Raw genomic sequence first — 14,120 nt, forward strand, 5'->3', positions numbered from 1 at the left:
GATAGTATAGAATTTGGGGCTAATTCTGAAATGTAATAGGAATAAGTATTAAAAATTTTACATGGGTTCAGAAAAATCACCTTCATAAGTACAAGAAAATCTGAAAATCTTAGTGGACTTAAGCACAATATGAGTCAAGAATATGCCATAAAACTACAGTAAAATTAGAAATAGCATTATAAGAATGGGAAGGTTATAATCCTGCTTGCTGTATTCTACTTATTCAGACTACATCTGGAATTTTGTGCTCAGTTCAGAAAGTTTTATTTTAGGAAGGACATGAAGAAACTACAAAGCATTCAGAAGAGGATCACCAGCATATGAAGGGCCTCCAGATTATGTCATATTAATATCCTCCCTCAAAGGAAATGGTCATGTTTAATCTCTAGAGGCAAGAACTCAGGGTTAGGATAGAACTATATTAGCTTCAACCAAGTGTTGGAAGAGCTTTCATGTAGAAATAGGATTATTAGACTACATGTTTATATGTGTGTACATATATAAACACACATATATAATATACAGTAATATATGTATGTATATGTATATAATTATCTTTATCTCAGAAGGCAGAATTAAGATCAATAGATGAAAGTTACAGAGAGGAAATTTAGGCTTAATATAAAAGGAAAATACTTTCCTACAACTAAAGGAAGCCCAGTAGTTGCCCTCCAATGGAAGTCTTTAAGTACAGTCTTATTACTTGTCAGATATCTAAACCTGAATAAATTATTGTTGTGGTGCAGTTTTGAATAGAAGTCCCTTACAACTCAGAAATTATGTGATTCCAACTCTATGGACACAATGTATTGGTAAAAACAGTTGGAAGTCAAGAGTGAAAATAAGATTCAAAAAAGAGGAGTTGGGAATTAGTATGGTTCAGTAAAAGGAGGGAAGAATTTGGACTCTCAGAACCAGGTTCTAACCCTAACCCTAACCCTAACCCTAAATTATGTGACCTTAAATAAGATACTTAATCTTATTGAACCTTTGATCATCTGAAAAATGAAGGACTTAAGTAGAGCACTCTAAGATTCTGTCCAGCTTTAAATCTATGATCTATAGTATCAGACTAAAACTTGATTGACTTCACAATATCCTTTGGGATAATGCCTAATCAAAGGGTCTAGTCGTCCCCCTGCTACAATCAGTATTGGAAATAATAGGTTATTCAGCCAACTTGAGTGCTAAAAATGTCATTTGAGCACCAGGGTAACCTGGTCCATGGGTGGGTGACCATGTAACCCAATCCCATAGAAGGATGGGGCTTTAAGAGGAAAGCTTAGGTGTGCCTTGGCTATTTTAAGCTACAGTCTGATGACTATCTGTTTTTTCCCACCAGCACTAGGGACAGAGCTGATAAGACACTCTCTAAAGATTAAATACAACACTTCAGGAGTCAGGCAATTTTGTTCTCAGCATGGAAACTATCTAAAGTTTGCAGAAAGCTATGGGGAAAGAGATTGAAGAGAAAAAGCAGGAAATCAGGAAAAGGGAAAAATTAAGGGGAAAGTTAAATAAGGCAGCTATAAATGGATTTTAAAATTCCATTTGTCTACTATAGATTTAAGCAAAAGATCACAATCTATACTGATATATTTCTAACTATAAGTTTATAAGTATGTTCTTTGAGGAATATCCAGAATATTGAAGATCATCATCATGAATGCTCACAAACTTTTAAGAGCAAACTCTAAAATTTTCATAATCTCTCTGTTTCTTCCTCCATGCTTCAAACATGAAAGGCAATATGATGTAGTGGAAAGGGAATTAGCCTCAGATTCAGGATGACCAGAATTTAAGTCTCATGAATGACAAATACCATGTGACCTCCTAGACAATTCATTTAGTCTCTGTGTACTCGTGCAACTCACTAAAATTTCAAATGGCAGAATAGTCACAGATATACATTGAAAGAGGGGGTTTCCTATATCCTCCCCCAAAAAATTCAGGTCTGGCCAAAGGAATAAACATATAAGCTCATTTGTATATATTATTTCATTTGATCATCACAAAAAAAAAAATCTTATGTTATGGTAGACAGATATAGGTCAGAGAGAATAATTCATTTTTCTTAGATCACATAGTTAACAAATAATACAGGTAAGCTTAGAATCAAGTCTTGTGAATCTTGGAGAAAAATTTTCTCTTGGAAGAAGCTGTCATTATTATTTTAATTGTTCTGTGATTACTGAATTTCAATAGGACTCTAGAAGCTGTCTGGTTTAACTTACATTGCATGCAATAGAAGAAGAAAATAAATCAGACATTTTAGGGAGAGATTCATAGTTATACAAAAGATAGTACAGTTACCAAGTTTAATTGAGCCAGTCACTGCTGCAGGGAAACCTAGACTGCTTTGTTGCTTCCTCTCCAGAGTTCTAAGCTACAGTAGACCAAGTCGAAGTCTCAGATCAGCAATGGAGAAGACCAATGCTCTGGGATTGATGAGTAGTAGAATCAGGTTGGTGAGTGGCCATTACACTTACATCTCAGGAAACTCAGTTTCTCAATAAATGGACAGACAGACAGACAGATAGGAAAGAAAGGGAAGCAAGGGAAAGAGGTAGAGAAGGGAGAGAAGAAGAAAGGAAAGAAGGCAGGGAAAGAAGAAAGGGGGGAAGGAAAGAAGGAAGGAAGAGAGAGGGAAAGGGAAGGAGAGAGGAAAAGGAAGGGGGAGGGAAGGAGGGAGGAAAGGAGGGAAGAAAGAAGAAAGAGGGGGAGAAAGGAAGGAATAGAGGGAGAGAGGGAGGGAAAAGAAAAGAGAAGATAGGATAAAATGGAAAGAAATAAAGGAGGGAATAAGGGAAAGGAAAAGGAAGACTGTCCAGAAAATTGGACACAGTTATAGTTAATGCCTTTATTTTGAGTAGATGCATAATCCAGATATTCTACTCGCTTGATCCATCACCCAAGTTAGAGCAGGGCTAAATCTAGACAAGTTTATGAAAAACAAAAGTTTATTTGTAGTACTCATCTTCCTTATTGGTGCCCCTTCTTCCAAATGGTCGTAAAGAATTGGACATAACCAAACAAATGAACAACAAATTTCCCAACCTCTATTCTGGGTCCCATCAATGAAATTGCTCTTCCTTGATCTGATATTCAAATTGCCTCCATTCCCCACTGACAGAACTTATCACTGTTATATCCCAAGATTCCTCTCCACTGAAACTTACCTATTCTGTTTCTTTACACCTCAAACTGTCTAAGTTTGGGCTAAGACAGTATCTAAATAATCTAAAAAACTAACCTTGCTTATAATTAATGAGAGGATTAAGGAAGAAAGTTTTATAGCCAGAAGACTTTTTCTGCCTCTTAACTTGGGTGTGAGGAGAAGGAGAGCAGGAGAGAAAGAGAGGGAGAGAGAGAGAGCAATCAACTAGATGAACTACCTTACAGCTCTAAAAGGCAAGAATTCTATAATTTTCCCTTTCAGGAAGGACATGTGTATTTTAAGGCACCTTTTTGGAGAAGATGCCCCTATTTTTGTTGTTTCTCCAGGAAAATGTGTAATAGTGGACATTTGAAACTAAGAAGAAATGAATGGTGACGCCTGTTAGTGTCAGGAGTGATATTTTTATGACAAGCCAGTCCTTGCAGAGCCCCTTACGCCCACTTTTTGACAGGAAGGTGAAACTAAATATGCAGAATGAGCCACATATTTTGGATGTGGCCAACATGGGAATTAGTTATACTTGACTAAGCATATACATAACAAAGTTTTTTTTCTTTTTTTTTTTTTTAATAAAGGGAAGCTAGAAGGGAGAGAAAATAAATGCTTATTAACTGAAAAAAAGAAAAGTTAGCCTAACTTAATTTTTGAAATAGGTTTTAAAAGAAGCTGATGATGGATCCAAATCCATGAGTATACCCACAATCAAAACACAGAGAAAATCTCAACTAAAGTGGGAATCAGAGGAACTTCCTGATTTTAAATTCTGGTATATAGAGTTTATAGAGGCACAGGAAATAGATAAGCAGACCTGGAGTCAGAAATATCTGATTTTAAATCCAGCTTCAAATATGTACTAATTGTGTGATCTTTATACTTTTTTTCACAGTGCAATATTTGTTACCCCCCCACCCACCCAAAGAAAAATCATTTAACCACTTATTGCTTCAGTTTTCTCATCTGTTAAATGGAAATAATAATGACACCCATATCCCAAAGCTTTTACAAGAATCAAGTGAGATAATCATTGTAAAGCACTGATTAAATGCTATATAAATGTTACCTATTATTGTTATAGAAAAGGTGAAAAATAAAAGATAGTATTGATTTAGTTTCTTCTTGGAAGAACAAAAAGATTCTAGTAGCATGCTTTATTGATCTTTGCTTGTCTCTATTCCATAATTTTAACAGATTTGTTGTTGGGGGGAGGGTTCCCCAGTTTTGATAAAAAAAAAAAAACCAAGAGAGTATGCTTATTAAAATTACAAATGATAGGGAAATTTTTATGACAGAGTCAAAATCCAAAATTACAATAGCTAACTTTTATATAATATTTAAAGGTAACAAAGCACTTTACAAATATCATCTCACTTAATCTTCACAATAACCCTGTGAGAGATACCTTTTTAAGCCATTTTTTAACCAGTTAACAACTTGCCAATAATCAATTAGCTGGTAAATGTCTGAGAAAAACTTCAAACAAAGAACTTCTAGATTATCTATCTATCATAACTCAGAGGAGTGTTTTTGTGATGATTAAATGAAATAATATATGCAAATGTTCTTATATTATTCCTACTATATGCCAGGTGCTAGGGATCAAAAGACCAAAATTATCTAGTTTCTCCCCTCAAAGACATTCTTAACATTCGTTAAGAGAGAAAACATGTATTTATATCAATGAAGAGTGGGAGACCAATTATTTAAGGGGCCATCACCAATCACTTTGACTTATGTCTTGACAATGGACTCCAATACTCTGAAGGAAAGAGTGAGGCTAATGATTTTGCACAGCTCTACCTCACTTAAATCCAATTTACTAGCAAGCCAAGACATTGACTTCATGATATCATTGGTTCCCTTACAGAATGAAGGATAAATATTATTAAGCACCTACTGTCTTAAATACTAGGGATACAAAGAACAGAAAAAGATAATTCCTGATACATTATAACAATTATTTTCAGATGAAATTCATAGGCTTCAATAGATTGATTGTCAAAGGAATCCATGATGGGGGAAAAAGGTGGAAAAATTCAGAGTGAAAGAAATTGGGAATATTTACCCTGAAGGACATGAGTATTAGAGGTAGATGGGGAAGAGAAACATAATTGTTATCTTCAAAATTTTTATCATCAACTGGGGAAGAAAATCAGTGTAATAAAGTGGAACTAGGCATAGAGCTTGAAATCTCAAGAATCAAAGAAGCTCAGACTCTTGCCCCTACTTCCTGGGAATTATATGAAAATGCCCAAATCACTCCAGCTCCTTGAGCTTCTATTTCATCTATCTGTAAGATAAAGATTTGAGGCTATAGAACCTACAAAATTCCATTCCAGATTGAAATCTATCATTCTTATCCTAGAAAAGATTAGATTTATTTTGCTTGATCTCAGAGGGAAGAGTTAGAGCAAAGGCGAGGAAATTTCAAAGAAATTTTCTTTATCTAACCTAGGTTTGATATAAAGAAAAACTTCCTATCAAATCTGTTTAAAAATATAAGATTAAAAAGAAGAAAAAAATAGAAGAGACTCTGTTGAGAGTTAGTGAGTTATTCCTCAATAAAAGTCTTCAAGCAAATGTCTGGTGGCCACTAGTGTATGCTATAGAGAAGTGGGTTACTCAGATTTAGCTTGAACTAGATGATTTCTTTTGTCTCTCCCAGCATTGATATTTGGTTAAAGGTTATGTGATGGTACCAACTGGACACAAATAAAAATTTTAATGATAATGGATGGTGGGGATATTAAAGATTGAAATTTAAGTGGGAAGTAACTAAAAGCTATTGAAACATTTTGAAAAAAAAGTATTGATGTGAATAAAAACTGGTTAAAAATAATATTTTTGATAGTTCTCTTTTAAAAAGCTCTGTAAGCAGAATGAATTCATAAATAATATTCCAGAGGCCTGGATGTCTTGTAGGCATAAAAACAAAGACAGATTCTGGGATATAGGAAAAAAGAAAATGGCTACTTGAAACACCAGCTGGTGATTGGGTAGCAGTCATTAGAAAGAATCTTCAATCATCATGATGTTTACAGGGAGACTTTTGCCAAGGAAGTCATAGACCTTGATAAACGGGAACTAATTAATTTTCACAGTACCCTAGAGAAAGAACAAGTGGCAGTCTTCTCTCATAAAGAGAAGGTGAAGCATACAAACTTTAAGTGATTGAGTCAGCACTCAAATGTACTTGTGGTAGAAATGGGAATAATAGGTCCCAGTAATTCTAACTTCCAGACTTTTTTTTCTTTTTTGGGGGGGTGAAGGTAATTCAAATACTGCATTGTGACAAAAAATACAAAGATGTAACTTTTCTTATGAATGACAAATACAAAAGGATATCAACAATCATATGAACTAGGCATACAATATTGAACCTTTTGTTGTATATAGTTATTTCACAGGCTGTGGTTGGACCCTCCTTATAACATCAAAAGTGTAACCAACAAACAGTGAACCACTAAATATACCAGATACCAAGTTAAATATTGGGGATAAAAAGAACTAAAAGATAAGCTCAAATTTGAATTTAATATAAGATATTTTTAATATCTGAAAATAGAATCTAAATATAATATAGGATACAACAAAGATATATAAAAAATTTGTTGCACATGGTGGATAAATATGATCATGATGAGCTAACACAATATTCTAATCCATAGTCTATTTTGGCATTGCTTCTGTAAAAGGTATGTCAACCTGCTTCCCTATGGTTCTGCTCACCATCCTAGTATATAACATGTTCTAGGATCTCCTCCAAACCTCTATTTGCATTGGTAGGTAGGATCCCTATTCAGCAGATTTTGTTTCTTCCCTCAGTCAACTAAGTGGATGGTTGTAGGGTTGTCTTTTTAATGCTATAATGGATCTTTCCCTCTTATGATTATTGATCAATATTAATTAGTAAGAAATTAGTTTTTAGAAATAGCTAGGTTTTTTTCTGGCACTTCATCTTTATTTTTAAAATTAATTTATTTTATATGCATTTATAATTTATCATTCCCACTGTCACCCTCTTATGGAATAGGTATTATCTACTTACTGTAAAGTTTGTGCAGGTGATACAAAATGTCTCCAACCCCCAAACGCTGTTACATTTTCTCCATATATATATATAGTATACAGGAAAGTGTAAGTTCAGTGGAAAACTATAGAATGCTCTTATCTCTTAGTTCTACACTAGTTTACTGTTTTATAGATGACCCACAGATCACAACCCACTTTCCTCACCCAGTCTGAATATATTTCCAATTCAACCTCACTCTAGTTCATCTATTAGCTTTCAAAGACTTTTAAATTGATCAAAAATTCTTTCACACTCACTCAAAAATCTATGATTGGTTGATTCAAGGCCTTATTCACATCTACTTTTTCTTTTTCTTTTCATATATTTAATTGAAAATAGAATATGAATTAAATAGCTGTTATGAGATAATTCCTAGGGGCCTATAATGTAGTTGCTTCCTTTAAATTGCACAGGATAGGAAATGGTAGAAAACTATTCAATATTTAACTTTAGGTTACAAAATTTTGGTGGTACCTACCAAATAAATATAAAAGCATGGTCAAGTAGCCAGAATTATATAGCAAATACTTCATAAATTTATCAAGATAAATTGTTGTACTACAAATACAAAATATCCTTGAGATTTCAACAAATAAACTACACTGACACTGGAACATATTCCTTGCAAATAAAATTCATATGATAATAACCATTATTTGTCATTATTAGGCAACTATTGCCATCAATTGTCCAAACAAAACACTGACCCACAAAAATTTTAAAATGTTCTCTTCTTTTGTATAATATATATGATGGTTCTCTGTGGGAGCAGCTTTCCTGGGGAGGTTTCTGGAGGCAGCCTTATTTTCGGTTCAAAGTAATAATCACCCCAAATGCAGCCAGCTGTTAAAATCCAAACGTTTATTTTCTCCTTCCAAGTCTTGTCTCTTTCCTTGGGCTTGGGTAGCTTTCTTAGAGGCCTATCTCCCTCCTTGGTTCCAAGAGCTCTTGCAGCTTGTCTTTTAGCTCTTCCAGCTTCTGCCTCTAACTCAACTCCCATGCCTGGCTTCTCAATCTCCAACTGACACTCCCCTCTCAATCTTTTCAACTGACCTCTCCTGACTGAGCTCAGCTGTTTTTATGCTCTTTTAGAGGTGTAAACTCAAAGGTTGACTCCTCCTTTGAGAGTGGGATTATGGGAGGTGTGAATTTGGCTATCTCATAATGAACCCTGAAATCTCCCAAATTTGTGAACTAATGTGTGAGCTAATATGTGAACTTTCAAAGGTGTTAACTTAAGCATAGTTTCTATCAATTCCGCTGTGTTATCACCTTGTTTCAAGTTCTGGCTCATAACAAATATGCTTTTTAAAAGATGTTGCTTTACCAGATTCTTATAACTTCTAAATAATATAAAACGAAAAGCTCTCAAAATATAGATAATTGAATATGAAATCATTTGGGAATGATTCTTTATACGTGCCTTGTTGTTTTTTGTATATCAAAAAATTTGTATTTGTTGATGATTACTAAGTTGGTGATTTTTTTTTTCAAAATTAAAAGTAAATAAATTAGAACTTTTTAGGATGAAGTTTTCACCTTATCTGCAAGTGTATATGAGGTAATATCCCAGGATTTGAAGTTTTTTTGTTCATTCATTTGAAGTTTTTTTAGCAACCTTTATGGTATAAAAAAAAGAAAAAGAAAAAAATGACAATTATTAGCATCTAATTTGTGAAGTATAATAAACATCAACAAAGTGATAGACATACCATTCCTTGATACTAAAAAAAAAAATTTGGTATTAATTACTGAGTACCAAATGCTTCTGGTAAGCATTCTCCAATATTAGCTTCAATATGATATTTAAAAAGGCAGATAGATTTTGGAGTCTGAACTCCTGACTCCAAATTTAAATCCTGTCTGTGATGCTTACCATTTGTGTAACTTTTCGAGATGAAGGTTTTGGACAAGGTAGCCTTGGCCGACTTTTATCCATGATCCTTTGAGAGAAACTTCTCGTATTCAATTTGCATAGGTCCATAAATCATTATGAAGGTTTCTGCTGCCACCTAGTGCTTAAAAAAGAAAAATAGCGGTTTCTCTTTTGCATCCTAAGCTGATTATGTCTGATCATTCAACAAATATGTTTTCAATGACTAATATTAAAATCACTGAGCTAGGTGCTATATGGAATTCAGAAAATGAAAGGTACACAGCCTTGCCCTTGATGTAACTTAGTATCCTAATACTTTCTGATATGTAAATGTGAAGTTATATATTAACTTCTAGAATGGTTTATTAGCTACTCTTTTCTTCAGTATCATGTCTGAGTATCATACCAGTATCATTATAACTCAGATATGATTGTTTATAAATCTTTCTAACGTATCACTGATTTTTTCATTCTAACATTATTCCCTCACTTTCTGTTGCTCAGTTGCTTTTCCTTTGTTTATCATTTCTTTAGTTCAGTCATTATTTCTTAAAGCTTTCTGCCTAAGCTCTATCTACTATGATCTACACCCAAAATCCAGATCTACTTGCCACTGTTGTGTTGTGGTTTCCTAGTCAGCTAGATTGTCACCTTATAGAAACAATATACTAATTTTTTTAAAAAGTTAATATGCACCAAGCTCTACTCTCTTTTTCTTCATCTCCTTGTCTCTGTCCCTCTCCTTCTCTCCCCAACCCTATATCTCTCTTCCATTTAAATCAAAATAACACATAGATTTCTTCCAAATAAGCAACATACTCTCTTCTTCAGGTACATATATAGAGTTAAATATACAAACAACAGATACACCTTTTCATCAATTATTGGCTGGTAATGTACCCTTGATTCTGTTTTCTTTTTTACAGGTCTCAAGCTACTCGTTTCCGGTGGCATCAGCCAGCTCCATTTGACAAGCAGCAAACATGGGCAATAGATAATGTCTATATTGGGGATGGTTGCATAGATATGTGCAGTGGCCATGGGAGATGTGTGCAAGGAAATTGTGTGTAAGTATGTTTTCTTCCTCCCACAGAAAGCTTTTCATTCATATTCCAGTTGACTGTCTTCTCGGAAGGTGCTTTCTGAATCATCCCAGAGTTTCCACTAGGTTCTGTGATTGGTTTGTAAGTTTTTCATCTTTAAATGAAATATTAAACGAAGCATGAATTTGCTAGATACCATTATGTTTGCTTATTTTTAATCAAAAACTTGATTGAAGAAGAATTAATAATAATTAGCAATATTTTTATTTCCTTTGGTATTCTTATTTAACTCAATTTAATTCAATTCATCAAACATTTATTAAGGATATAATATGTGTTAGGGAGTGATTATACAAAGATAAAATAAGACATTGTTCTTCCCCTCAAGGAGCATATCCTATAGTAAGAAGGATAAGGCATATACACGAGTAGTTTGTTTATTGATATTAATTAACCTGGTCATTGAAGAAAGGAATATATGATCTTGACAGTTATAAGAGGATGTTCAAAATGTCTCCATGAAATTCATTTTAACATTGCTGTCCATACTATTCCTCTAAGTATTTAACAGAAAACATTAGAGATGGAAATGAAGCTTAAATGTGTAGGAGATGTCTGAAATGTAAGACAAAGGTAAAAGTTTGAAGACATTTTTAAGAAATATAGCATTATGCTGGGACCTGAGAAAGCCATTTAAAAATATTTAGGAATTTTCTGCATAAGGAAAAAAATTTAATTCAACATAATAATTTTTCTTTAAGTTAGAATCTGTTGCATGATATGTAATTCTTCTGTTATTAGTTGTGCTAAAATACATATGTCCATTTTTATATACTTATTGCATATTTTATATATTACATTAATGTGTACAATGGTAAATATATGCAGATAAAATTCAGCTGTTTTATATAAATATATCTATAAAATATAAAAACATATCTATACACATAGCAGTTTGCCTGTGCTATTTATATAAATACATATGTGCATTGCCAATTGACCATGTTTATTCTGATAAAAATTCTTCTCTGTAAATACTGTGAGAAGATTCATTTCTGAACCCTGTGAAGCTTCTTTGAACTGTTAGAAATTAGCATGGCTGTGTGCTTGAAGGAGAGGGGAAAACCACCATGCTCCATTTTCAAAGATGATATAACCGACAATGAATTCTTATCTGTGTATTCATGCATAGCTAAAGAGATCAAGAGAAATCTATAAAACACATGAAGTCTCTCTGATTGATGACTATAGGTAGCCAATAATCCAAAAATCAGTCTCTTCTAATTGAATATATATAATATGAAATCAGCTCATTTATTAATGATGGTTGTCACTATCAAAAAGGTTTTTGGATGTTTGCCATGAGACTTCCAAATTTCTATTCTTGCCCAAAGTATTTTTTTTAACATCAACAATACTTCTTTACATTTTTCCAACAAGTTGGTCTCTCAGTTGAGCATGTTTTCCAGCCATCTTCCTTACTTGAAACTGTACTTCAATGAAAGTTTAAAAAAATTTTCTTTCTGATCCCTTTTCAGTCTTTGAAAAGCAATAAATAAAAGATTTCCTACCTTTTCTTGTCAAAAATCAGTTAAAATAGATTCATTGTATTAACAAAGATGGTGTATATTGATGTACAAAAAGGAAAAATTACTTTCTTACAGTAAACTTCATTTTAAAATATAAGGTTAATTGCATTCCAAGTTTATTTCCAACTCAGATCATTTTAAGGAAGGTTATTTGCTTAAATCTATTACTACATAAGGTTAAATAACCTGTCCTAATTCTAGGTGGAAAAAATGGTAATAGACTTTCTACTTAGCACTGATTTTCCTTCCTTCTTTTTCTTTTTATTCCCAGCTGTGATGAGCAGTGGAGTGGCTTATACTGTGATGAGCCAGAGATTGTCCTCCCAACACAACTCAAAGACAACTTCAACAGAGCTCCATCCAACCAGAACTGGTTGACTGTGAATGGTGGAAAATTGAGTACTGTGTGTGGAGCTGTGGCTTCTGGGATGGCTCTTCACTTCAGTGGGGTTGGTTCTTGGCTTTCAATCACTTTAGAAAATTTTAATAATCATTTTATTTAAAATATATTACTGAAAATCAGCACCACAAATTCAACTTGACCTTTTTACATTTAAACCAGGGGACTTTAACCTTTTTGTGCCATGGACCCTTTCTAAGGCTAAGGAAATTGATAGACCCCCTACCCAGAAGATTATTTTAAATTAATGAAGCAAAATATATAGGATTAGAAAGAAAATTATAGGTTAGTGAAAAGAAAAGTATATTTTTGCACTTAAATCCTCTGAAATCTGTGTGAGCCCTAAATAGTTACTCCTGGCTTTAACTAATCTTAATGCACAAAATATCCTAACACTTTAGTCCTACTCTCTAAGACCTTTTCAGGATTCTCTGTCTACTCATTCTCAATATTTTTTCCCATTATGTAATAGTGATTAGTTTATATTATTTTCCCTGGTTCTGCTCTCTCACATTGCTTTGATTATTTTATAAAAGTCTTTCTAGATTCTTCTGTATTCCTCATACCTGTCCATCTTAATTTTACATAGTATTCCATAACATTAATGTGCAATAATTTAATCATTTCCCTATTAGACATTTGGGTTACTTCTAGGTTTTTGCAGTTACATACAATGCCAAGATGAAAATCAGGCCATGTTCATAAGTGAGAGTCAATCTTGAGTGACAGTTAATCATTTTAGTCAACTAGCATTTATTTGTGTGCCAAGCACTGTGCAAATTCCTGGGTACATAACTGTAAGTGGAAAGAAAGCTAGTACCTTTCTTCAAGAAGCTTGTATTTTAATGGGAAGAATGACACATAAAAGGAAACTGAAAAGGAATCAGAGGTACCTAATCAGATTGAGAGCATGGTGAAATAAGTCTGGAGAATGGCCTGGAGAGGTATGAAATATCAGAGGGGATAGTTCTTTTGTAATTTTTGTTTTAGTCATCAGAAGTATAATAGATTGTGAACAAAAAAACTAGCTCCAAAGGGATCAAAACCTGCCAGTAGTAAACTGACAATGTGTCCCTGAGGAGGTTGTTTCATTGCTCAGTGCAGTGCTCAATTCTAGGACAGGAATTCTTTAACTTTTTCCACTTGTGACCCTTTTTGCCTAAGAAATTTTTACATGACCCCAGATATATAGGTATATAAAATAGGTATACAGATCAAACATTTACTGAAAATCACAATTTCACAATCTCCAAATTCACTTATGAACCATTTTTAAGAAGCTGGGCTCTAAACAAAAACTAAGAGTTGTGAAGAAAAGGTATCAGCATTCATTGTAGAAGGAGTTTCTTCACATAGAAGGGAGCCCCTTATACTGATGAATTTGCAGATCTAGCTCCTATCCTTATTTCATTCATTACATCACCCATTAACTTCACTGAAGCACTTTGTTTTCCATTAGGTTTACTTGGAAGCTTAATAAGAAATTAAGTTATTATCATATTTATACAAATCTCTAGTCAGACTGTGACATTTCAAAAAGAAAAAAAAAAAGATTTGCTGCTTTCTTAGCAAAAATCATGATTTGGTTTAGCTTAATTATACAGGATAGTATTATCCTAGGTCACATTTAAGTGCACATAAAAAATGATTTAAATTAATACCATCTCCATCAGGGAAAGAGTATTTGCATAATGTTTGGAAAGCTGCCATCTGGATGGTGTTTTAATTGAAAACTCTTGAATTTACCAGAGATATGGCGTTTAGAAGCCAAAAATCTGTGAAGTGAACTTCAATGACTCCTGAATTGTTAATCAACCCTTTTTAGTAATTGTCAATAATTACTAGACACTTATGTTTGTATATGCTTGTTCACCATAACAAAATTGTGATTAGAAAAACTTTTCCTAGAAGTATCTCAAGTTCTTATCTTCTTCAGAATCACTACACACTTGAAGTAAAAAATGG

The 14,120-nt window shown here is 33.4% G+C and overlaps 1 protein-coding gene across 1 annotated transcript in view; it reads left to right on the forward strand.

Moving 5' to 3' along the window:
- Positions 1 to 14,120, forward strand: part of RELN (reelin) — a 389,961-nt gene that overhangs the window by 330,197 nt on the left and 45,644 nt on the right. The window contains exons 45-46 of the mRNA XM_051963196.1: positions 10,050 to 10,190; positions 12,027 to 12,204. Coding sequence (XP_051819156.1) covers positions 10,050 to 10,190; positions 12,027 to 12,204 — 319 coding nt within the window. The remainder of the gene's footprint in view (positions 1 to 10,049; positions 10,191 to 12,026; positions 12,205 to 14,120) is intronic.

This window comes from Antechinus flavipes, chromosome 5 (assembly GCF_016432865.1).
Source record: "Antechinus flavipes isolate AdamAnt ecotype Samford, QLD, Australia chromosome 5, AdamAnt_v2, whole genome shotgun sequence".
Classification (NCBI taxonomy): Eukaryota; Metazoa; Chordata; class Mammalia; order Dasyuromorphia; family Dasyuridae; genus Antechinus; species Antechinus flavipes.